Consider the following 26529-nt stretch of genomic DNA (forward strand, 5'->3'; position numbering starts at 1 on the left):
TCATCGCTTGGCAGTTTGGTTTGTTTTGGCACCATGGCTGTGTTTGTAATGAAACTCCTGCTTTTATTTGTGGCCAGAGACGGTATTACGATCATCAGGGACAGCAGGGAGCCCCAGTGGTTGAAGATACTGTCTCAGTCACAAGTGCAGGACTTGGGCTCATGCCCTATATGTTGGCAAGCCTCCATTCTGCTGAAGAAGCTTTGAGCAAGACGTTGAACTTCTTCCAGCTTTGACTTTGCCCCTCTTTTAACTCAGCCTGACCCCTGACTGCCCTGTGGAAGGATGTGATGGGATGTGAAAAAGTCAGTTTCTCATGGTTTGTTATTAACCGTGTGGTCTGATGACTGAAGTAGTTCCTGCTTGTGAAATTTGACAAAAGTTGAAGCATATTATGTGCAAATAAAAATCATATTTTTGTGCCGTTTTCAGTCTTTACCCATGCAAGGTGTGGGGCTCCAGTAATAGGAAAGTTATTGCTCAGTGATGTTGGCCCCCCACCTTTGTTCAGACTCGAGAACTAACAACTACAGGTTGAACTGCCACAAAATTTAAAGAGCTTTATAGGTGTCAGGCACATCAGCCTGAGTAGTACTTTACTTCTTGCAATTAGCAAATGTTAGCATGAAATGCTTGTGTGTTTTTTTTTTTTTTATCATGTTAGTATCTTTTAGCTCAAAGTGCAACCTCATCTGAAGCTAAAGTGTACTTCCGCTTTAGCTAGATACATTTAAACTTTTTTTCGCATTTCCTTCATTTTGAGTCATTGCTCTGTCGATAGCATTGCCTTTCAATTGCTGGACCTGGGTCAAATGTTTTCAATAGCCTTCCATACACTACACAGCCAAGTAGCTGTAATTTTGGTCCATTTGTCCTGTAAGACCTAATGAAGCTCAGTCAGGTTTGTAGGACTATTTGCTCACACAGTTTTTAAGTTCTGCTCCCTAATGTCTGTGGAAGTTCTGTATGCTTGAGGTCACTGTCTGTTTAGAAGACTCTCTGGTTTTAGCAGTGCATGCCCAGAGCATGTTGCTGCCACCACAGAGCTTCACCGTTTTGGTGTTCTTTGGCTGTACCTTACAGTAACATTTGTTTTTCTTTGCCCAGAGGACATTACTCTTATGTGCACTGACTGTATTCTGCCATTTTTTTTTTGTTTAAAAATGGGAGCAGTGGCTTTTTCCTTTCTGAGCAGCCTTTAAATTGCCAATACAGATCCTGCTTTAGTGTGCACATAAATACTTTTGTATCTGCATCATACAGCTTCCTCACGAGGTTCTATGTCATTGTTCGATGTCTTTTAGGAGACTCCTCCCTAAGTGGTTTGACGGATGCTTGGTCCCATGATGTTTATGAACATGACCTGTGATGGTCCACTTTGACATTTTTCCAAGGACTTGGTTGATCAAGAAAAGAGGAAATGAGTTTGAACATCTTACAGTTGGCCTTACAACACATCTACAGGGCCTCCAATTGGCTCGTATGATGTCAAGTGGTCTATCAGGAGCTTCTATGGCCATGACCTCATTTTCCTGGAATGTTCCATACTGTTGAAAGGCAGTCAGTTTAGTGTATGTAAACTCATTACCCACAGGGATTGTAGGCCATAGTGAAATAAAAAAAAAAAAGAAACAATCTGCTTTTAAACAACTGTTAAAACAATGACTTCATGGTATTCCTAAAGTAACTGTCCTAAAGAATTTTTTAATTATAGTGTGCTGTCATAAAACCAGTGGATGAAAATAATTAGTTAACTGCCTTCAAGCTATGTGAACCTCTGTCTTCAACTGCAGCTACTAGTGTGATTGTAGATTTATTTTGAAAGTCTTTAATGCCAAATGCATGTCCGGAGCTAATGTTGTAGAGATTTCTTTAGATTTGTATGGTTTAACTTTCCTGCTTGAAATTGCTGAATTCTTCTTAGGACTACTAAGAATTGTTGTTGTTATAGAAATGCATACTGTACCGCACACTAAACGAGATGGTCTTCACTCTCTTTAAACTTTATTCTCTCTGGTTGTGTTGCTTTAAAGGGCATACTGTTGACATTCTAATGAATTTTTTTAAATAATTCTAAAAGTTTACATCTGCTCTGGTTTAAGGGGTTTGGTAATGCTGTATGCACATTGTTTTCTTTTGAATCAATTAATTTTCACAAAAAAAATGTTTATTAGCCTCCAAAAGACATATTTTGAAGTTTTGATTGATCTCCTGTGGCAGTGTCACGAAAGCTAATTTAAGAAAATGGTTCTAAGTCACGCTCTCTCTATTTAGCACTTCTACCTCCCCTTTCCTTTTTGGGTCACCTGATGTACTTCTGCACGCAATGGTCTGCTGACCCACTGCAATTAGACAAGGTGCATGGACATGTCTGTATGTGCACAAAGCTGTGAGAGCTTGCTCAAGACAGTAAGGATATGATGGCAGCGCATGTAAGCCTGCTTGTTAGACAGACAGTATATTCCAACATAGACCATCATGCTTCAGTGTAAATTAAGTTTGATCTCCTACAAGGAAAGGATTCAGCAGAGATCGAAAAGCACCTATCAGTGACTGTTTCTGCTTGGTTAATGTGTGTTTGGACTTAATGAAGATTTACAGGACTTTGAACTTTTGCCAAGTACAAGATATTTTGCATAGCTTTGCAATGTGATGATGCAACTTTATCATTTGTCTGGGAGTGTTCGCTTCTCTTAAACACATACACGCTTAAATGTGTTTTCTGAGTATTGTAGGCTAAATTAAAGTCTAACAACACTGCTGACCCCCCACCCCCACCCCATATATATATATATATATATATATATAAACCATAACAGTTCAAGCACATGATTTTGATTGCCGGAACCTATTTAACTCCCATGCAACTTCATATTACATCCTTACATATTGCATTACTTCATCCATTCTTGAATTGAATAGCTTTGTCTGCATCTCGGAACCTGTGTCTGTTCACACAGTCACATTGTGTGACAAATCTAGCCTGTGAGGGCAAACATAAAGTCCCAGAAATGTCAACCATTAAATTTCAAGGTGAAAACATGTTTTAATGTTAGTTTGATATTGTAAAGTTAGTATTAGGGAAGCAGTAGTTGTGTTAAAGGTTAGCAAATATCCAAGAAAATAATGTCAGTTTGGATACAGTGACTGTGGGCAACAGCGTGCCGTGTCAGTGTTGGGTTGTGTGGAGGCGAGCAACTCGGTGAAGTTTTGTGTTGGCGCTCCAGTGAGGTGAAATTGAGTTTGGCTTGTCTGCAGAGATAATCGTCTCTGTCTGGCCTGAAACCTGACGACCCCTCACAGACAGGAAAGACGGACGATGCTGTAAAAGCCCAGGGTGGAATCACCACTGACCAATATTCAAAAGCAGGCATTAGTGATGGGTTTGCTGATCTGCTCCAACAGCCGCTAACACGCAGCCAGCTGTCATGGGGAGGTTTGTTTCCACCAGTTTCAAATTTCGAATGTGGGATCTTTCAAGAATTGAGCCATTTGTAAAAATATTTGCGTCTTTAAACATATTTTGCAATGATCAGATATGTTACACCAATGATGATAAAAGAACTGGAAGTTTATGAGGGACATTATAAGGAAAAATGTGATCTATTTATGTAATAGACAATCTTGAAAAGAAGGAAGTTCTAATACAGCATTTTAGGCCTAAATCATAGAGGGCGCCGCAGTATGAGCCACAAAAACCCACTGGATGAAATTTCACCAATTTGAGTTTTGAGTTTTACGCGATTTTGAAGTCGTTTCCATAGAAAGGGAGCAGCATAATAGAATACCCCTTTTCCCGGCTCAGCATTGGTTCTGGGAACTGATAACAGAAAGAAGGTATGAAGACGATAAGTTCCTGAGCTTTTTTTAAAGAACCTAGCTCAGAAAATAAGAAGGAAGCACACCAAAAATGGCCTTGTAAATAAAAATTTACAAATGATTGAGCTAATTGTTTTGTTAACCATTAACTACCTTTTAAAGCCTTTGCTCGATTTGATGTAGGGTGTAAATCTATATTTATATTATATGTGTGTATATATATATAATAGAAATTTCCAGGTCTCATTGTTTATACATTGAAAACCAGATCCACTCTGAGTAAAATTGCTTTTACACTCTGAGGGTCATGTTACTGTGGAAGGGTCAATCTCTGGTTTAAAACAACCAGATCAATTGTGTGCGCGCATGTAGGTGTGTGTGTGTGTGTGTGTGTGTTAGCTTGTGTATGTATGAGGTTTAGGGGCTAATAAACCTCTTGGTCAAGTGGGTCTGACCCTGATGCAGATTATTGTGTTTGCCCTTCGACCCTGATCATATTGTTCATGTGTGTTTGTGTGTGTGCACCTACAAGTGTCTGTCCATGACCTCCCAGTCCATTTTGGTGCGACTCCAAGCCCTCTTTGTGAGCGTGTATGTATGTATGTATGTATGTGTGTGGGGTGGGGGGTATAAGCGGCATAGAAGACAAATTACCCTGTACATTTCCACTCCTCACCCTCCTTTGCTGGAGTGGGGGAGGGGAAACAGTGGGGGAGGAAAAAGGCAAGGTGAGGTAGATTTCATCATGTAAAGGTGAAGCTTGCTAAGTAGAGACTTGACCAGGGATTTCAAGACTTACAAGACTGTTGGGGGTAGTGACATTTTCAAGAAACTTAAAGACATACTCAAACAATCGGAGACAGAAATAAACAAAAGTAGGAAAATCGAAATCAAACGAATGGAAGAGGAGGGACTTTGCCTCAGAATGACATATCTGTGTTATCTCTTGCTAAACATGTTCATCTCATGCATGTAAATGCAATGTCCCTGCACACATATACTCTGTTAGAGCGTCTTGTTGCACTACTGACCAGGTGGCTTGTGAGCTGTAGCATGAGGCTGGAAGAAAAGTTGAGCACTAAAGTAGAGAAAAAAAACTGCTGGAGCTGGTCTTCATAGTTTACATTTTGTCTTCCTCTTTTGAGAATGTGTGTGTGTGTGCGTGCGTGCATGCGCCTCACACTGTATTAGGGGCCAGCTGGGTTGGCCTGTGCGCTACACATGAGCCTGATTATGACTCAGTATTGCATTACTGACATTCCTCCATGGATCTTCTCTCCTTCTCTACTCCTCTCTGCCGCCCTCCCTTCTTTTTTCTTCTTTCTTTCTCTCTCTGTCTACCTCTTGAGGCTAGGCAGATTTGCTGAGCAACCCCTCCCCCCCAATCCATCTCTCCCTCCCCAGTTTTACTTTGACCCCTTCAGCAAAGCCCAAACGCCTGGCATGTGATCCATACGGCTCCAGATCAAATCACTCTGCTTTTTTTTTTTCCCCCCATTCTTCAAACCTCGAGCCCTCAGTGTGCATTACACATGTTGCTATGGTCCTAACACTCTTGCACAGTATTTCACATACAGCTGAGGAGGAGGAAGAGGAAGAGGAGGAGGACAAGAGGGAGGGGGCTGAAATTGAAACCGTCAGGCAGCTCAAAATGTCAGAGGATGCAGAAGAAAAGGGGATGTGTGTTTCAGTAGTTTGAACTTGTTCTTTATCTGTATGTGTGTGTTTGAGGAGTTGTGGGCGTGTTTTATGGAGAAAGACTGTTACTTCTGGTGTGGCGCCATCAGTAAAAGGAGATGACAGAGATTTTCTTTTTTTTCTTTTTTTTGGATCAGGGGATCAGGTGGATGAAACGCAACCCTGGTGATAAGAGAGTACGTGACAGGTAGCAACTCACCGTTTAAAAATCCCACACTGGGTTAATCCAGAGTGAGGAGGAGGAGGGAGAGGAGGAGAGGAGTGACTGCCCATTCCGCTCCTCGCAGCTCAGCCTTTATGCTGCCCAGTACGAGAAGCAGGGGCAGGCTGTCTCTCGTTCACTCCGTCTCTCCTTCACTCTTGTCCTTCCTCTGTCACCCACCTCCTTCCCCTCCCCTCCCCTCTTTCCCTGTTACCTCTTCTGCCTTGGCCTCGTCAATCTGTCCCTCCCTTCCTCCCTCTCCCCCGCGCTCTCTCTCTCTCCCTCTTCCTGACTTCCTCTCCTCCTGCTCCATTTCCTCCCTCCCTCTCTCTCTCTGTCCCTCTGTGTCACTGGAGAGCGTCTCAGTGTGAAAATGCCATCCTGCTCACCAGACTGTTGCCTCTTACAGGCTGTGGAGGTAAGAGACTTGTGTGTTTCTTTTCCGGATGTCTGTCGTGAGGTGTGGGTGTGTGTGTCTGTGTGTGAGACTGTCAGTTTGGAGGGATGAGGACCATGACGTATTTTTTCCCCCCTCAACTCTTTATTTCTGTAACTTTTCTCAAACAAAACTCATGCGTCATAGATTAACTTTTTTTTTTTTTTTTCTTTTCTGGGGGCATGTGGGAAGAGACGAGGCAGTGTTCGGACTTTGCAGGGGAGAAAAGTGCCGTGACGTTGTTTCTGGTTGCACTGGGAGTCTTCATGTTGGCGTGCTGGTGCTTTTAATGTTTAGTGGGATTTCTAGGACACCGTTGCTGTCTCCTTTTTGTTTGTTTTTGTAACGTGTTGGTGTGTTTTTCTACTTTGTGATGCATTGTCCGACTTGATTTTCCATGCCCTCCCCCTCCTCCCCAGCCCCTCGGCCTTCACCAGTTTTGCGTCTTGTTTCATGTAATTTTCAACAGTTGCTCTCCGGTGGTTTTCTGTGCAGAATCCCTACTGCGGACAGAAAATGTTTGCACGAGGGTGTTTGAGAGTACTCATGAAAACATGCACACTCATACTGCTTCTGCTTGGGAGATGATCTGAGTCGTCGTTATAGTTTCTGATGTTCATTTGCTCATATTTATGTGTTTCTGTAATGCGCTGCATGTGAGAGCAAGCTCTCTGTGATGCGTGTGTGTGTGCGTGCGTGCGAATCTGCTCATACAGCAGTGTGAAGCAGCTGGTCTGTGGTTATCTGTGCAGCAACACACTTGAAGAAGGCTAGATTACCCCCGGTTTAGATGTCGCTTTGGGCACTTGGCTGGGATGGTTCAAAATGGCGCAACAATGGGAGGTACTCCAGCTTTGAACCCTACCCGCTTGCTGCTCTCAGCGGTGACATTTTTAATGACAAAATGCAACACGTATAATTGCACCGTGTTATTATTCTGTCCAAGTGTGAATATGCGCTTTTTGCACTTGTCCGAATGCAGATATTGTTGCACGTGACCGAAACGTGTCATTTTGGGTTCAGATGCGTAATTGCGGAGGTGCGTTTGAGTAAGTTTTGCCTGTGGTGTGGACAAAAGGGCTGAACTGAAAGCACAGGGGCAGGCCAGCGTTTCCTGGACGTCATCTGTCTTTCTTTTCTTTTTTTTTTTCTTTTTTTTTTGTTGTCAAAATCACCTTTCATGTCCGAGTGACAGAATAATGTGACCAGGACTTCGTAAGGGCGGACTTAACACAGCACCTGGTCATGGAGGTAAATGCAGTTGCTCCTGTTTTATAATCTCGGTTTTCTCAGCATATTAAAATTCTTGGGAGCAGCTCGGGACGCACCATTCCTCAGACCATTCCTTCCTTTTCCTGCTTGTGAGAACATGGCCTCCTCTGCTCTTACGTACATCAATCCTTGTGTGTGTCTTCAGATAGTGAAGGTGTGGAGTGAGGATGGAGCTGGCAAAGTGGTGGAGATTCCGGCAGACATGACGGCAAGAGATGTATGTCAGCTGCTGGTGTACAAGAGCCACTGCCTGGACGACAACACCTGGACGCTGGTGGAACACCACCCCATTCTCGGCATTGGTAAGAATGTGTGTCCAGTGTGCGTTCCAGTAAAGATCTATTTTAAAATTTGATGAACATCAAACCTTACATTAATGCTTAGATTTTGTGTGTATGCAGTGACACGGGCAGTGTATGAAAAGGTGACTAACTTTCTGTGTGGGTAGCCGGAATTAAAGTTAGTCTCTTTATCTGTTATGTTTTCCAAAAGAGAGCATTGAGTATTACTTCCTCTCTATTACAAGACACGTCTTGTAGGAGCAAACACACTGCTTAATTCATCCATCTTGAAATGATGTCACAGAGTTTAATATGAGCCTGTCGATTTAAAGGTGTGCAAACTGGGTTATGGGAGAATAACCATGTGACCATAGTGTTTTTAAGAGTCTTTGTCTTTTCTGCATGAGTGTATCATCTGTGTCTAAATTCCTTTTTATGTGCCTGCATAAGTGGATACACTCTGATGTGTGTGTGTGTGGCTTGCGTCTATGTTCATTTGAGCATAGCATGAGTGTGTGTATGCCTGTGCGAGCCAGAGAAGGAGGTGTGGTAGTTGTGGGATTAAGCGTTTTCCATGTTGTACTTACAATGCTGCTCCCTCCCAAATAATTTGCTTAGGGGGCAGGAGGGGGAGTGGAGAGAAGGGGAGTTTAAAAAGGAAAAAAAAAAGCACGAAAGACTCGTGCTTTGCCTCTTCACTTTTGCCAAGACTCCCTTTGAAGCTTTATTAATTTCTTCTTCTTTTTCTTTTTTTCTTCTCTGGGTCAGTCTTTGTCCTCTGTGAGGCAGTCCTACTCCTGAGTTGTATTTTTAGAGTCAAAGGATCGCTTTGTGCTTTCCTGCTTGATCTGCGTTTCTGGGAAGAAAAAAAAAAAAGGGGGAAAAAAAGTGCACTGGAGAGATGGAATGTGAGGTGAAAAGAGAGAGGGAGGCTAAAAAGAGAGGGACAGATGAAGGTAGGAGAGAGAAAGAGACAGAAGGGGGGAGGAATGGGGCGGAGAGGCATGGACTAAAGCGTCATACCAGACCAGCGAGGAGCCAATCGTGGGTCTCTGTTGGACGAGCCCCTAGCCTTCTTAACCAATCGATCTTTCCTTAACCTTCCACAGGAAATTCCCCTGGTTGTAGCCAACGCAGTTGTATACACACACACACACACACACACACATGCATGTACACAGACAGAGCCCAGACATTTCCACCCCCTAAAGTGCAGCCAGAATACTGTTTTTAGCAAAAACAGCAACCACATGTTCACCAAAATATATGTACAAATTTTTGTGTGTTTGCATGTGTGTTTTTTGCCTTAATAAACAAGACTTATGAGTTGATATAGGGAGGAGAATCCTGGGTGCAGTTGTCTTGTGTATGTGTCTGTATGAATACACTGAACTGGAACATCCTGACACTATTAGTTTCCAAACTCCCTTACTCTGAGATCGTATGGCCGCAACTTTAAGAAGGCGAACACGCACACACTTTCAGAGAAAGTGCGGCTACAGTGAGCAGGATAGGCCTCTGTGAGCTCTTAATGTGTGCCCGTGTTATTGTCTGTGGCTTGTACTTTGCTTCTGGCTTTGCTGCTCTCAGCAATCAGCCTAAATACATGACATCATTTTCCTGCAATGCCCCCTCCCCTCATCCAAACCTCACATCCTCCTTTGTCTCCCTTGTTCTCCATCTCGCACCACTTCTCCTCTCCACCTTCACTTCCTCCCTCCCTGTCTCACTGTGCACCCCCCCCAACCCTAAGAATTTGACTTCTTGCTTCCTCGCTCGTCTCGTAGTAATCGGCCATTTTTCTTGCTGTGTCATTGTACAAACTACTACAGCTGGAGATCCACTAACAAACATAGAAGTAACCTCCCCCCAGTGGTTGTTGTTGTTTTTCCTTTTTATTAATAGAACCATGCTTGGTTCTATTCTCACATGGACATTGTCAGCACTAAAACAGTAATTCACGTTGTAATTGTTTTGAGTAAAATGTTTGAAATTTCTGGCTTAAGAAAAAGTACTGACAAGGTTTGCCTCAGTCACTATCTCTGACGAAACGGCCTAAAGATAACACCGTTGAGGTGGCTGACATGGTGCGTCTCTGTGTTCTCATGCAGAGAGATGTCTGGAGGACCACGAGCTGGTGGTCCAGGTTCAGGCCTCCTTGAGCAGTGACAGTAAATTCCTCTTCAGGAAGAACTATGCCAAATATGAATTCTTCAGGAACCCCCTGGTGAGTCTCTCGCATCCCTGAAATGACCTTTCTGTGACTGCTTTGGCTTAGCACGCAGCCCGACACACACACACACACACACACACACACACACACACACTCACCCCAGCAGGTGCTCAGACTATTTTTCATCCCTGATATTTTTAGGTAGAAGCTGCTGAAAGGTAATTATTTTTTTTCCCCCTGAATTGTTGGTGGCTTCGAAAATATCACTTTTCCCTTCAAATCTTTTATAGCCACAAAGCACAGTCCCCAGTCACTCCAGCTGCTCTGTGAAGCTGTACTTCAGCACCACGGTCCTTTGAGCTAATGCTACTGTCATCATGTTACATGCTCCCACGAATGATGATAAATCAATGCTGACGTGCTGATGCTGGGCATAAAGTTTCACCATCTTAGGTCAGTGTGTCAGCAGACTAACATTTGTCATTAAGCACTAAATGAATAACTACAGCTCAGGCTGATGGAGCTGTTGAAAAATTCACTTTCATGATCCCTAAAGAAAACATGTCATGACTCACTTCTGTGATGTGAAATGCTTCTGTTTTGATAATCAGTCCAAATGATTAACATTATTGGGTAAAAAGCGAATAAATGTTTAGAAATCAATAAGGTCTTGGATGCAGATGGTAAGGAGGATCGAGTTGGCCAGGACTGCAGCAGACAGAAAATCACATGACCTCATCAGCAGAGTTTGTCTGCTTCGTGTCATCTTTGCGTCGCAGCTTCCTTTGGCATGTGTGTAAATGGTAAATGGTAAATGGACTTGTACTTGTATAGCGCTTTTCTAGTCTAGCTGACCACTCAAAGCGCTTCACTACATGGGTGTACTCGACTTGTGGCAGAAAAGGTCTATTAAAAGAGCTTAAGTCTATTAAAGAGCTTTTGATTCATTTAGATTATTCATTTGCTAACCAACTATATTCCTAAGGCCCCATTACAAAAATATAGAGCGTAAGAGGGAGGAAGCATCTTTAAAGAAACAATATTTAAGTATTTAAATCTATATACAAAATATTAAGAATATATTTGCATGTATAATAGAAAAGCTTTTGTTCTGTGTAAGCATACTGAAGATCTAAGCTAAAAACCCTGATGGGTCGAATGCAGGGGTGATGAAGTAAAGGTGGAGAGTTTTCTGTTTCCAGTTTGGAAATGTGTGACGCCACGTTTGATGAACAGCTTCCAGAGTTTTGAATCCCACAATGCTGTGGGATTCAAACTCTTTCTCTCCGTTGTCTGTGCCTGTTGTACTCTTTAGATGTGCCAAAATGAAATAATAAGGTGGCGTTAAAAACTTTACACTTATAGGCCTGTCAGAAGACATCATGAGTCCGTGATCAGTTCCATTTAAAAAATATTGTTTAACAGAATAAAAACAAAATAGAAACACTGAGTAGCATAAAGACATTTTTCTAACTGGTAGTGCCCCCCGTCTTATGTGGTTTTAAAACAGTTGGTAAGACACTTCTTCATGGGGTTTAGATTATAAATAACAATATTTACTGGACGTCTTTCAACTTTTGACTTTTTATTTCAGCTGTACTGCTTCAGTAAGACTTGATATTTGCAAAGTCACACAAGTTGAGGGAAGGAAATTAAAGAAAGTGAAGGACTGTCTTGTTAATTTCAAAGTACAATAGATTATGTAGAATAAGCATGCATGTCGGTGTTTAATTTCTTTTTTTCACATAATCCCTGCTTTTCTTCTTTCTGATGACATAGCAGCAAAAAGTCATTGTATTTTTTGCTCATTTCAAGTCTCTTTGGATGAGGTAATCAGCTAAAATGTAGTTCTTTTTTATCGGGAAAGCCAGAACTAGTCAGCATTTGTTTGTCTTGCGTGGCATCTTTTGCTGATATTGACTCAGCTTGGGGCTCTGCTGTTGCGTGCTGGCTTGGTATACGATGACATTACTGCTGTGGTGATTTAGGTGTGTGTCAGAGCCAGCAGGTGACCTCAGCTCTGTGGTAATGAGCACAGTAAAACACCAGAGTGCTGGCCGTGTCCTGTCAATCACGCTAAGAGTGGCGCTGCTGGCTAAAGGGGATTACATCAGCGGGTGAGATCATACTGCATCTCCTCCTCGGCAGGAGTGCCCGCTTCCTCCCTGCTACTTTGTCTGTGTGTCCCAGTGCTCATCTCACACACACACATACACACATACACACACACTCACACACACACACACACACACACACACACAGACCCACACAGACCCACAAGCACAATCGGAGAGATGCACTTTGCAAAGAGAGATGCTACCCCACTCTTGGCTTGCACACACACACTGTCTCTTTCTCTGTCACTCTTGTCACTCTGCATGTTTTGTTTTTTTTCCCCTTTTAGAACTTTTTTCCAGAGCAGATGGTGGCTTGGTGTCAGGAGTCTGATGGATCAATCCCTCAGTCACAGCTCTTACAGGTGAGGAGATGACTCCATGCACATATATGCCTGTTTCCTCTGTCTTAATTTAATCCTACACAAGATCCTTCTATGCTTGATGGCCACCACATTGTACAAGAATTGAAAAGAAAACCAGAACCTTCTTAATTGACATGATTCCCCAGTATTATTACCAATCCTCCTGCATGAATGTCTGTTTTGATAATCAACCTGAAAATATTACATGATAAACGACAAAATGGCAGGCACACAAGTGCCGAAGTGTGCCTGCTAATGACACACGCCATACTGATGATAAAACTGCACAGCAGTTCGTGATAATGACCCCTTAATTCATGGCTCAGTGTTATTTCTGTGTTTCTCAGGATCCTATGGGTTGAATTTATTGAAATTATTGATCTAATGTAAGTATTATCGCATAACATAAGAGCTAAGTTATGAATTGATCAGTTGATTGCATGTTTACACTTCTCCAATCCGTGATTCCGTGTGACAGTGCTTTTTTTCTGTTTGTTTTGTTTCAAATACAAGAAAAAGGTTTTCCTTTTTTTTGTAATAAAGAGATATGCCTCTGTAAAAACCATTGACTCTTAACATATCAGTCAAATGAAACTGGAATTTTTAACATGGTTGCATCTGATCTTCACATTTATCATCTGCAAAGTTATGCAGAAATACTTCATTTGCGTGCTTAAACATGCTTTTCATGCGTGTAAATCAACTGCAGAAGATTCATGGTAATATCTGTTAGATAAAGTATTCACCTTATTTTTTAGTAAAGTACCCTTTTAAAACATGCAGCCGTCAGAATAATAGAGAATGTAAAAGATCTAATTGGAAATGTTTAAATTTCTGTTAAAGTGCTTATATTAGACAGAAAGCTAGAAGAGGATTGCATACTTTCTTGATTGCTAAAGCACATTTATTTTTCTCACACAGCACACTTCTGCAACATCTGTTATTACTTTCTGTTAGAAATGCTCCATTTTAGTACCTGCTTCTTTCAGGTCCTCCACTCCTCTAAAGATCTTCTCTGATTGGCCACTAAAACAGACACAAAAAAGGCAGAACAGCAGGCGTTTCAGTCAGTTCTGGAGTAAAGTTCTTTTTTATCTCTCTGGTCATCTCCAGACCTGTATACACATACACACAGTGAGTCCCTGCTCTGCAACAAATTGCTGTAAATTTACAGGGCATTCGCAATGGTAAATTACATTATTTGTTTGTAATCGAAGTTTGATTGCAAGGAATGTACGTTTTACAGTAGTTTTATTGGTTAACCTACAAGTAAAAGAATAACTAAATTAAATTGGCATTGGCATAAAACTGAACCCCTCCCCCTACACTGACACCATCAGCATATTGCTGGTTTGTTGAGGAACCCAGTTTTAACCCAGACAAGTGCGAAATGGTGCCCTGCTCCTGAGGATATGCTGGTTTAAGAAGCAGAAAATAACCTGCTAGAATAACCAGCAAAGCTGATTCAGTGGGGACTTGACCTCCGCAATGCTGGCTTCAAGTGAAGTGCTAACAATTTTCTTCTCCAGAACGATCAGTAATTTCATTGGTGACCGTGTAACTGTCTAACGTGTTTCTCCAATTCCTATTTATCATTATCCTCTCAGTTTTTATTTATCAAGGTTTTCTTTCCATATGTTAATGAATACTTACACTTGTTGCTTCAGTTATCCCGCTTTTATATACTGTATGTAATTTTGGAATCTGATCATTTCGTTACGTCGCTGCCAGATATCGGGGAGAAAAAAATCCCAGGCTAATTTACATAAGAGAGTTTACATTTACAGTATCTACGCACATGCCATTTCCAGGTGATCAGAGGCAGAACTGAAACCATTTGAGTTGCATTCAGCTCATTTCCATCAGTATTCCACATTTATAATGTTTTTCACTTTTTTGTTTTTTTCTAGAACTTTCTGAACTCAAGCAGCTGTCCAGAGATCCAAGGCTATCTCTATGTAAAGGAGCCTGGACGCCGGTCCTGGAAGAAGCTTTACATGTTCCTGCGACGCTCTGGGTTCTATTACTCAGCTAAAGGAACATCTAAGGTGATGAATAGATTTGCTCTTCTGAAACAAGTGTAAAATAAACTGATTTTATAGTCTAGCTTGTGAATTAGTGCACTTTATTTTGTTTCTGTTCTAATTTCTAACTTCTTATTTTACATAAATGTATATTTTTTCCAATAAAATCTTAAATCTTACATCCAGCTCTTAAAAGTCCTTTTTTCACTCTTTTGTTGACTCCCCTGTTCCTCTCCCTCGCCACTGAACAGGAACCCAGACACCTGCAGCTGCTGTCAGATCTGGAGGATAGTAACATCTTCACCATCATCACGGGCAGAAAACTTCACAACGCCCCCACAGACTACCAGTTTTGCATCAAGGTAACACACAGTTTTACTTTTTGCAATGAAATACAGGGATGGGTGTTTTTAGGGTATAGCAATCAATATTATTTTATTATTGTTCATTTCATGTTCACTGTTGCAACGTCTTCTGGGACCTCAAACTCACAACTTAACTGTTACTAAGTGAAACGTCCAGAAAAAGAAACCGTATTATAGCCTCAACCCACTCAAAGTGGCTGTAATCGAGCTGCAATATTTCTTAAAACTATTTCATAACAGAAGCGCCTGCTCCCTCTCAACTTACATTGTATCATTACATGTGTGTCTGTGTCAGAGGACGATTAACTGCCCAGTGGGGATTTAAACACACACTCAGCACTGTGTCTCCCACTCCAGGCGTTATCTGCGGTGGTCACCTGCTGATCTGGGATAAGCCTGGTGGGATAAGCTGGGATGGTACAGTACAGGGAATCTGGCCCGACTAACCTCCTCACCTCTCTGCTTGACACACACATACACATTAGATGACTAGCATGTAAGAGGCTGTCAGCGGGGGGTGACGGAGCAGGACTGGGTAACAGATTTGTTTGGGTGATTTGGAAGGTGGGGGTCAATGACTGTTGCCATGGCGACATGAATGAATTTTTCTGCTGTAGTTGCACTTAAGTGTGTCTGACATCCTTCTTACTAGTGGTTCTACTTTTGATGTTATTTCTCCCTGATAATAATACTTTAATTTTACAGCTTACCAATAAAGATGGCTTTACAATTAGCAATTTTAGTTTCAGTCTGTCTGAGAACAATGATCAGGGACCACCGAATTCCTGGGATTGTACTTAAAGTAAAACTACTAAATCACTGAATATTATAGGCCATTACCAACACTGTTGAAATCCCAGAGGCCTCTAAAATGCCACGAGTCAAATCTAGATCGGTAGAGTAGGAACCTGTGTTACAAAATATAACATGGGTGTCAGCAAGACTGTGACTTGGCAGTCTTGCTCTTGCACCGCCACACGTTTGAAGGTCTCCGTGTACAAAAAAATAAGAGGCCTTGCTGTGTTTGTGTTCATGATGTGTATCTCATTAATTTAGTGCCCCGCTGTGTTTTCTGTTTGGTTGACAGCCCAGTAAAGTGAGGAGTGACTGTAAGGAGCTAAAGATGCTGTGTGCGGAGGACGAACAGAGCAGGACCTGCTGGATGACTGCCTTTAGACTGTTCAAAGTAAGGCCTCTACCTCTAGCCATAGCTTTAAGTCATATTACAGTACAGTTTTTGATGTTAAATGGCACTTGGGTCAATAGTTAATGAGCAGATTATTTTTTTCTTGAATGGACAGCACAAAAGGAGAGAAATGATGCCCTTTTTTTAAATTAAAATTTTTTATTTTTTTTATTTAAACGTCTGTTGCATGCTTTGGTCAAAATGCCACAGAGATGCAATGACAGCTCTATAGTCTGCCATGTCTTAGGGTTAGGGTTAGGGAATTGGTAGTACAGCTTTGTGCAACCATGCAAATTAAAATTTAGATGCTATTTTTTAACTCAGTAACCCTTGAAGCATGTTATCACTGTATGAGAAACCAAGGAGTACCCTGAGAGCTCACAGTGGCCAGCACCAAAAACTGAAAAAACCCTTGCCTGGAAGCTTTTCAAAAGTCATGTCTTGAACTGACCCAGGTTGTTAAAACACCGGACTGCGGATAGAAAAGGCTGAAGTAGCATAACAGCACGTATTACACAAGTCAAATACTTTGTAATTCCATGGTGACGCACAGGCACCATAAACCCTTGGCTTCACTGTCAGTCCATTCTTCTGTTTTAAATCTTTAGAGGCTAACATTCAGAAGTGTTGCTCATATGGGTGACCTTTCTCCCATATAAGCAATGTTTTTCTTTTGTAATGATAGGTTCTTGTGAGGCTGCTGATGCTGCATTCAGAAACAAATGGGAATTTGAAAATGCCACCTTGTGACTGGGAGTAAACAACACAATTTGCAACTCAGAATTCCCATATCGAGATATAAAACTTAAGTTAACTCCATAATTGCAGCTGAGAATCTGTTGTCACAACAAAGCCAATAGCCAGAGCAACAAAGTTTTGACTTCCCACTTCTTAAGTACAGTGGTTGCAGCATGATTTGAAGTTAAAGTTGGGTGAAAATAAAAATGGGGAGGTTACATAATTCTGCTCAGAGCTGGTTTGGGATGGAACAGTACCCTGCAAATCTGAACTGTTTTTCAGTTGGTGTGAAATAAATAAATTAAATGATTAATTAAATTAATAAAATTAAATGTTCCCTTTTAAATGATTAGTTGCTACATGTAAACTTAAGTTGATGCCATCCTCTCTCCCCTGCCTCCACAGTACGGGCTAGTGCTGTATCAGAACTACAACGTGCCTCAGCAGAGGAAGTCTAACGTCTCGCCTTTCACTGCGCCTGTGGTGAGGATCTGCTCTCTGACATCACCTCACATACACCCTCTCAACCAACATCAATCCAAGACTGACCCAATAATTAGCTGATGGTAAATGGGAAACCAGATAACTTTGCGGCTGCTGTGAGCCTCACTTCTTCATTTTTCTTGAGAGGAAAACTGCAACCACAAGTGCTTGTTTCCTATTTGCACCGGGGATTTGTCACCAGTGTACACCTGACACATAACATCTTATTCCTGAGTAGATTTACATAATACTCAGACCTATGCATAGTGTGTATAGCTGCACACACACTCGCGCACACATGCAGAAATCTGCTCATATGTTAACTCATAGGACAAGTGTGCCGTTTCACCAAGTCTAATCCCCTCACACCATGAGGTGTTGGAAAAGGTGTCATAAGCTCCTTATGAAAGATTGTGAATTAAATTAAGTCACAAGTCTCTAGAATCTATACAAACTTTGTGCTTGAACATTACAGATTTATTCAGTGACTTGGTCTGTGTGTGAACTTTGGGTGAAACATTATATGTTATCATAATTCTTAATGTGTAAAGTTTAGACCTTGAACTCAAAGTTACTTTTCCTTTTTTCTTGATTAATCCACAAATAGTTCAACTCAGTTTTGCTGAGCCTGTGATTTCCAGTGAAGCGGTTTACAGTTTGAAGAAGCTCACAGTGGTACAAAACATAGAAAAAGCAGCGTTTTTGGGAAAGAAAAAAAAAGATCCAAAATGGCAAAGGAAGCCCGGGTTTGAGATTTGATTGAAAGAAAAAAAGTGTTCAGGAAGGGTTGTGATGTCAGATGATCAAAAACTGTAGGCAACGTATTTTGGGTTGATCTGCAGAAAAATTGCAACTTTGAGGAATGTGAGTTAATATTTATTTTGACAAAACGCTAGAAATGTCTTAGTATCTCCTGCCTACTGAAGAAATTTCACTAGTGGATATTTTATCTGACATATTTCGAGTTATTTAATCGACTAAAGCAGTTTTATATACACACAATTTTTATATATATATATATATATATATATATAAAAACTTGAAAGAGAAATTAGTTGAAATCAATCAGGTAACCTGAATGCTTCCAGCAGTCGAGCCAGAAAGTCTTGTGCTTTTCCTCAGAGCAGCATTCGTGCTTTACCTAAACTGGGTCTGTGTGCAGACAGGATTTGTCATGCTCCAGTGACTGTGTCTGGCTTATTTGACCCCTGACCCTTATAAACCCCCCACCCCCCTCAATCACTACCACTCAACCCTATTTCTTGTGTAACCCCTCCCCCACCCTCCACCTATCCTCATCCTCCTAACAGCGGAGTGTATCAGAGAACTCCCTGGTTGCCATGGACTTCTCAGGACGGACTGGTCGGGTCATCGACAACCCTGTCGAGGCTCAGAGCGCCGCTCTGGAGGAGGGACAGACATGGAGGGTAAGTAGGTGGAGCTTGAAACTTTCTCTGCTGGATGAAAGGATCTTTTAGACGTAGAAAAAAAAATATGTCTAACATGGACATGCTTCTTGTCAAGCTGTGATGAACACAAAAAAAACTGAATGAAGAACTAAACGAAATCTAATTAGTCATGTTTTAGCTTAATTTGATGAGGCAAATATATATATATATATGTGTGTGTGTGTGTGTGTGTATATATATGTATATGTGTGTGTGTATGAATATATATATATAATGATAAATATCTCTCTCATAGAAAAGGAGCCAGCGTATGAATGTCCTTGGCAGTCCTAGCCCCCTGCATCCATCCTCTCTGAGCACAGGTACTCCTATTTAAACCACTAACATACATCCCGACCAGTAAACCTTCCCACATTGATAGATAAACTGATGCTGTGTGGTTCCAAATACATCTAAATAAACTCTTTGTCACAAAACACGTCTTATTTTCCAGTGATCCACAGAACGCAGGTATGGTTCCATGGTCGCATCATGAGAGAGGAAGCCCACAAAATGATCATGCAACAAGGCCAAGTGGATGGGTGAGTGGGAAAAGGTCTGGAGGCTAATTTTAGGAATTTTTATGATGTGATATTAAGCAATGCAGAAAGGAAGAAACAACTTGCAAAGGAAGATTATCTTGTCAAAGTACTCGAAATTCTGTCATGAAAGGCTTTGGTGTGAAAAATGCTGGTGTCTTGAAAGGGTTTTTAGCTTTTCAGCATCACATCTCAGCTTTCACTTGGGAGATTAGCAGAGGGTTCTCACACTTCTATCATCAAACATTTGAAATGAAATGATGTAAAAATCATACTGCTGATAAATACTTCATGAATGTTTTTTGCATTTCTCTCTGTGTTTCCTTTGTATCAGGTTGTTCCTGTTGCGGGACAGTCAGAGTAATCCCAAGGCATTCGTGCTCACTTTGTGCCACCACCAGAAGATCAAGCACTTCCAGATCCTACCGGTCAGTCAAGTCATACAATGATCTATACGTTTCTGCCACTGCTAACTAGTATTGTGACCATTTGTCGGGATTGTAGAAAAGTTATGCATTTAAAGTGAAACTGTATTGGTCTGAACTTCCCCTGTGAAACAAGAGATACGGTCAGAGATCACTTAAGTCATTAGCCGAATGAGGGAAAAAAAGAAAATTGAATTTTGTGCAGACATTACTGCTTCCCAAAAGATGACCCCTGTCTAAACATTTTCATGTGAGCTAAAGGAACTGACAGACTGACATTGTAATTGCCATTTGTCTGACTTAAGATTAATTGAGTTTTAAAGTCTCTTAGGGACAAACATTCATATACAGGTAGATTTACTTGCAGCTGTCCTCATAAATGAAGTGAAACTTTGGCAGCTCTTGATGAAAACGGCAAACTTGTTTTGGCTATTCTTTTTGTCATGTGGTGGCTAACTATCCTCTTTCCTCCTGCTGGCTTTGGCTGAAAGTGTGAGGAGGACGGTCAAGTGTTCTTCAGCCTCGACGATGGCGCCACCAAATTCACAGACCTGATCCACCTGGTGGAGTTCTACCAGCTCAACAGAGGAGTGCTGCCCTGCAAGCTCAAACACCCATGTACCGCTGTGGCCTTGTGACACTCCACGTACCCAACACCCTCCCCTTTTTTGCACACCTCTCACCCTGAGATCCCCTCTACCCCGTTGCCTACACCCTCGCCATCACATTGGGGATGAGGAAATAGGTTTTGGGGATGTGACCAACTCGGCAGCCGGCGTTGGAGGTTTGATGTCCACAATACGCTGTGCTTTTCTCCGCCTTATCGCTGTTTGGATATTTGAATGAGAATGGTTAGGAAAGTGTTGAGGATTGTAGACTCAACAGGTGTCCAACTCCTATGATGTCGTCCAAGAGATTCGGTTGATTTGTCATTGTCGTTCTGATCCCGGAGAAACACGGTATTTTCTCAAAATACAAGACCGTTGCAGTAACATCTTTACAGCCGGAATGCTGCGGGTCTCTTTGGATAGATCCCTCAGAATCCCTCATTCTTCAACCCCCATCAACCTCCCCCAATCCTCCAGGCCTGATAAGCTGTGGTGCCTGCCCCAACCTCGCTACTGAGACGGGCAGGAGGCGCCACCTTTTGACTTCCTCATTTATCATCAGGGATGGACGGGAACCTTTCTGGGTCCTATCAAACTCGATCCAGGAGTTTCTCAACCTGTGCAGTCCAGTCTGGATAAGCTGACACCCTGTCCCTCCTACAACTTAGCGGGCATGACGTGGCATCTCTGCCACATCTTGACTCACAATCCCTTGGTGCAACCCTGATCCCGCCTCCACACAAGCTCAGAGAGCAGTTTGGAGAGACGAAAGAAGTAGCTAAAGGCAAGATGAGCAGAGCAGTGGCGAGGGTTCGCTGAAAGGACAGAGGAATGTTTATCAGGAAGGCCGTAACAAGCCTCTCTTGTAGAGTTGATTACTTGATGTCATTTTAATGCTGTTTTATTACTGTTGATTCAATGCAGAACTAGTTTTGCACTCTTGGGCGGACAAATGACGGCTCTTTAGCTACAAGAAGCTGCCTCCTCTTCCTACTGCACTCCCTTTCGGAAAAGCATGCATGTGAATATCCACCAGCTCTGATTGGATTAGGGTGTCGTGGGAGCACAGAGTTACAGCTGATTATGCAGTGCCTTTCAGAAAGGTTTAGAAACATCTTGGACTTCTGTATGGCTCGTACCAACAAGGCTACACTACCATAAATAACGAATGTGCTCTCGAACCGCCTGCAGCGCCTCAAGACTATGAGGAAGAGGAGGAAGACTGTATTATAGGCTCCTGAAAAGTGTGTCCACCCCCAAGCTTCTACCATTTCAGTTATTTTTCTGTCTTTTTCTGTTTTTCTTTTTTTTCTAAATCTAAAGGGTTATATTTGTTTGTGAATTTGTCTTTGAATGTTTTCTTTTCCTAAGTCTGATCTGAGCTTAGTGCTTGCACATTTAATCATCTTGATTTTGGGTTGGAGCTGTCAAGTTCGGATTCTGACCACTGTTCCCTCATACAAAGCAACAAAAGCACTCTCATAACCTTTTTGTTTTATTTTGAGTTTTAATATGGAATTTGAACAAATGACTTGAAATGTGAACTCCGTTGACGGTGCATGAACACGGTCAAATGAGCTTCACTCGCCTTAAGTGAAAATTGTGAGCCTTGTTTATGAAATTGAAGAAACTATCTTAAAATGCACATACAGTCACACATTTGGGATTTTAAAGAGATGGATTGACATCAAGGGTGATAATATTAACTATTATGTTGAAGGATGGTGCGAGATTTTGTGAAATGATCCTATTTGCTTTCTAATACCACTTTTATATCTGTATGCTAAATATGAAGCTAGAAAATTACTCTTGTAAATTTATGACACTGAAGGGTTAAATTTATAACATTTTAGTATTTGACAAATTAACAACTAACAAAGAAACTTGAAGCTTTTCTCTGAAACTATGAAGTCTTAAATTCACTAGAGAAGATTCAAATTCTCTGAGATTAAAGTCACGTATTTACAAAAACCATACAGTTCGGTTTGCAGTGTTGGATTAACCTCATCATGCTAAAGTTGCAGCAAGTAGACAGGGAACATTGCATAAGCACTTTAGTAAGGGGATGCAACATGGCAGCATCTGCACTTGAAATCATTTGAAATCAATGTTTTCTTCTGAATTGGCCCAGTTTCCATCAGTGTCTCCTCAAAGTGTGGATGCTCACAGTAGAATGTTGTTACGGTGGGTATCTGGGATAAAAATGATTTCTTCATTGCTGAATCCAGTTTCAAAGTATAACTGTATTAGGTCATTGGGGGCAGGTTTAATCAATGTGGGTTGTAAGTTAATCCAACCTTGCAAAAATGTTTTTTTGGGGGGGAGGGTCACAGATTTTTCACTTAATTTTCTACAGAATTGCCGTTGTTTGGAAAAAAAAAAAGTTTCAGTCTTGGAAATTGTGATTCCCTCTTTCCTCTCCCCTTGGATCATTTTCTTGGTTATAGTTGGCCTTTTGCTTGGTTTATGCTCACCATTCTGTCCTTTGCGACTGGGGGCACCCACCAAAATTGACGTCATAGTAGCTGACACTCTGGACGCTTGCCGTTTCGACTGGTCATGTACCTCCCGATTTTAGTAACCGGGCACATGCTGCATGAGGGGCATGTTTGAAAAAAAATAAGAGCTGTAGGGAAGTGTGCGGCAGCAGGGTCCAGCTTTACTGGCATCTGCATGACCGATCAAAACCCAAGAGGGTACAACTACTGTAAATGTTACAAAATCATCCGAAATAGCTTAAAATTAAACAGGGAAGTTGAAAATGTGTAGTTATGTTTGTGTTATGCTTATTGTACTTCCAGTACAACTTCTTTTAAAGATGTTCATGCAGTGCCGCAGCGCTATTTTCTCAGAGGCAACGCCTGCTGTTTAGGAAGAAAACGGCAGTGAGTCCAGCACACCTGAAAGGCTGGTATGAACGTTTATAGCACTGTGCTGACGTCACAGTTCACTCACGCAATGACGAATGCGGCAAGCATACCTGCACAGTACACCATAATAGTCTCTCTTGACCTGGTGCAGTGACTAGTTAAGCTAGGCTAAGCTAGCTGGCGGTATAGCAGCTTCATATTTAACATACAGACAATCATGCTGTCTTATGTCTTGAACTGATGTGATATCCATGGAAATTGTATCTTGTAGGACTCAGTGAGATAAAATTAAGAAAAGATTTGACAGTGTTATCTATTAATAATCTCATATAACTTAGCACGAAAGCAAATATTTTACAAATGATCAAGCTCTTTCTGCTCTTTTTGCTCTTGCAAAAATGAAAATCCACTTAAACATAATATAGAGAATATTTTCTGGTGGGGCAATCTCGTGTGCGGGTAAAGCGTAACATCATATCCAGATCTATCCAATAGCTTCATGGGAGTTTTGTTTTAGCATGCATGCTAAACATCGGTGATGTCAGTGCAACACTATCAAGCACTAAGGGCTGTTTCTTGAAACTTAGCTGAACTGCCATTTCACAACTCTCATGAAACAAGAAAGTCATCATTTTGCAATTTAAAATTCCCACATGATGATTTGCTTCTTTGTTGTAATCTTTTAGTAAAGTATCGCTCCAAAATAACTGGCCAATGTGGTAACACCCGCCCACATGAGCAGGTATACACCAAAACTAAAACAAACAAAAAAAAACGAACAAACAAAAAAAAACAAAAAAAACACAACACTAAAAGTAAATGACAGAACTAGAAAAAGTGACTACAGAAAAGAAATCCCATTCAGTGAGACTATCATAATGATATGTAGCATGCTTGTGTAATTTTATTGTATGTTCTGTTTGTTTATTTTTATTCACATTCAGTTTATTTACTTTTGTTTGATTTTAATGACATAAATTTAACTCCCCTCTGTCACTGTCTCAAAAAACTTCCCTCTAAGGTGCCCTCTAGTGGTGGCATTGAAAAACAGAATGTAGCTGAGTCACTAAGAATGAGTTGAATAGAGGCAGCACATATAAGAAATGTATGCTGCTATTAGTAAATATTTCCAGATGCTACAAAAGCTTAACAATTCCACTTAGAGTGGTTTTAAGATTATGAGTTAACACCCCCCCCCCCCCCCCCCCCCCCCCCCATTTTGTTCATGACTTTAACTGTACCTGTAATAATATACAGGTGGGGAAAAAGACAAGTGGCATAAGACATATTTAGCTTTGTCCTCATCTGCCAGATTTACAGCAAGGAGGGTTAGGATGAGGTCACTAGACTCCTTGCCTGTTTAACTAAACTCCCTCCAAGTACTATCATTAACACATAAATCACTGCCACCACCAATCAAAAGAAAATACACGACTTAACCGACTCACCAGCTCTGTGCTAGAAATTGGATAATGCTTGAACCCCTCCCCCCCCACCTGTGTCCAGCCTGTAAGCTATGACCCTGTTGTGAATATGTGTGTGCGTAGGCGTGTGTGGATGACCAGACTGTTATATTCAACCTTCCCCTTTAGAGACCGTAAAAAGAACCCCGATTGTTAGTTGGGTTAAGTCGAGTGAAGCCATGGATTTAGAGCAGATGGGAGTTTGGGGTTGAGATTTAGAGGTTGTCCCAGCATGCCCAGTCCTCGGCTGAGGTTCTACGCTACGTCGCTCTCAGTCAGCAGGGACCAATTGCCACCCTCTCCTCCCTCCCTGTTCAATCACTGTGCTACAATGCAATCTTTTACACAAGTCCAATTATTTGAATATACCAGTAGAAAGTATCATCCATTTTCTAAGTATGTGAAGCTATGGAGAAGAAGTAGATCTAACACTGTACCTAGGTCACAGATCACTATGTATGGGGTGTTATGCTTTTGCTCATAATACCATGTAAAATTGAGAATGATTTATTTTGTCCTTTTTTTCATTATTTGTGTGTTTGTTTGCTTTTGGTTTGCCACAAAATTGCTATATATATATATAGATATATCTATATATATATAGATATATCTATATATATATCATATTGCAGTATTAAATCAAACATTTTTATATGATTATTTCAGAAGATCAAACTGGATTTTTGGCACGTGTCAAATTTCAGAACATCAGTTGTGTGCATAAGCTGACAGGCTGTCAGAGTTTTCAACTCTACCAGCATCCCATTCTGATGCTATTTTGTTTAGAACACATTTCATGAATATCCTCCCTCTCTGTGACATCTGATTTATTGACTTTCTGCCTCAAATGCACACCTGATGCCGTGAGTTTGCATTGAGAGCACATATACTAATACTTAACCCGTGGGGATATTCATAGTATCTTTTGTACACTTTTTCATCACAAGTAGTGCAATTATACGCTGTAGCTCAAGAGGATTGTGCATTTCTTTATGTTCATATACTCTTATTTAAAGGTGCATAGTTAATTTCTTTTTCTTGCAGCAGGTGCCTCTTTTTAAACGGTAACAAGTTATTAGTTGCTATCCGTCCATGCTCTACATTTATTTACAGTTGGTTGTGAATGTGAAATGTAATTTTACTGGAAGTAAACCCTAATGTCAGGTCAACTTTGCATACAAGTCTCAACGAGTTTGGTGACTGACTGTGTAGGTGCAAGTGGAACTAACAGTGTTGGTTATGTTTTATCATTTGGTTTGAAGTCATCATAAGCTGAAGTCAAATAAACATTTCAGGGAAAGAAAAAGAACAAATTAACCGTAATCTCTTCTTTTTTTAATTTTTTTTATTTCCACGTAAGCCCACTATGCTTTGCTTCATTCTGTCTATGTGGCTCTTGGATCTACATTGTATCCTGTTCAGGTATTTTTGTACAAATAAGGGACTGATATATTCTCTGTTTATTGGAAATTAGAATAAAAGACAACATTGCTATAAACCAAATATGGCTGAACTGCTGCTCTATTTCTCTGCTCACAAACACACAAATGAACTGGAGCACTTCAGAGTTTGAAATATCTAAAGGTGAAAAGTCACTCATCAGCCACAGCGTATGGGTCCATCAGGTTTGTATTCTGGGTTGGTCTTAAGGTTTTCAAACTCAATTTCATTATTTTGTTCAGTAATACAGAGAAGATAACTTGGGCTAAATAAAATATGATGGAGCAGTGTTAAATTTGAATTTTCATATTCAGAAACAAGGAAATGGCTCATTTGAATTCTAGCTTTAGCTGCGACTGGTTAGTTTAGTTAGGCCAACTTCGATGACTTATGTTATACAATGGAATAACACCATGACATGTTAAAAAGAATTCCCCTGTGGTAAGTTCAGCTGACTGATTTCAGAGGCACACTTGTATATGGTCTTATAACTGACAATGCTTTATTGAGAAAAAGCAAAGGTTGCAGCAATTGCATGCAATGAATGTAAAGGAAGAAGTTTACTTTTTCAAAAGTTTAT

At 41.0% G+C, this 26529-nt stretch overlaps 1 protein-coding gene across 4 annotated transcripts in view; it reads left to right on the forward strand.

Annotated features, from left to right (window-relative positions):
• The window catches only part of LOC140275528 (growth factor receptor-bound protein 10-like), a 48869-nt gene extending 22857 nt beyond the window's left edge, over positions 1 to 26012 (forward strand). For 3 of the 4 annotated variants that reach the window (XM_072371018.1, XM_072371019.1, XM_072371020.1), the window contains 12 exons: positions 7577 to 7729; positions 9820 to 9935; positions 12286 to 12360; positions 14271 to 14408; positions 14636 to 14746; positions 15837 to 15935; positions 17079 to 17156; positions 18467 to 18583; positions 18861 to 18927; positions 19059 to 19146; positions 19478 to 19571; positions 20060 to 26012. In XM_072371018.1, coding sequence (XP_072227119.1) covers positions 7577 to 7729; positions 9820 to 9935; positions 12286 to 12360; positions 14271 to 14408; positions 14636 to 14746; positions 15837 to 15935; positions 17079 to 17156; positions 18467 to 18583; positions 18861 to 18927; positions 19059 to 19146; positions 19478 to 19571; positions 20060 to 20206 — 1283 coding nt within the window. In that variant the 3' untranslated portion in view covers positions 20207 to 26012. Of the gene's footprint in view, positions 1 to 5644; positions 6138 to 7572; positions 7730 to 9819; positions 9936 to 12285; positions 12361 to 14270; positions 14409 to 14635; positions 14747 to 15836; positions 15936 to 17078; positions 17157 to 18466; positions 18584 to 18860; positions 18928 to 19058; positions 19147 to 19477; positions 19572 to 20059 lie in introns of those variants that run through there. The other variant, XM_072371021.1, reaches the window with a different exon arrangement.
• Positions 26013 to 26529: the final 517 nt, after the last annotated feature.

Source organism: Leuresthes tenuis, unplaced genomic scaffold, assembly GCF_036924035.1.
Source record: "Leuresthes tenuis unplaced genomic scaffold, fLeuTen1.0.hap1 SCAF_18, whole genome shotgun sequence".
Taxonomy (NCBI): Eukaryota; Metazoa; Chordata; class Actinopteri; order Atheriniformes; family Atherinopsidae; genus Leuresthes; species Leuresthes tenuis.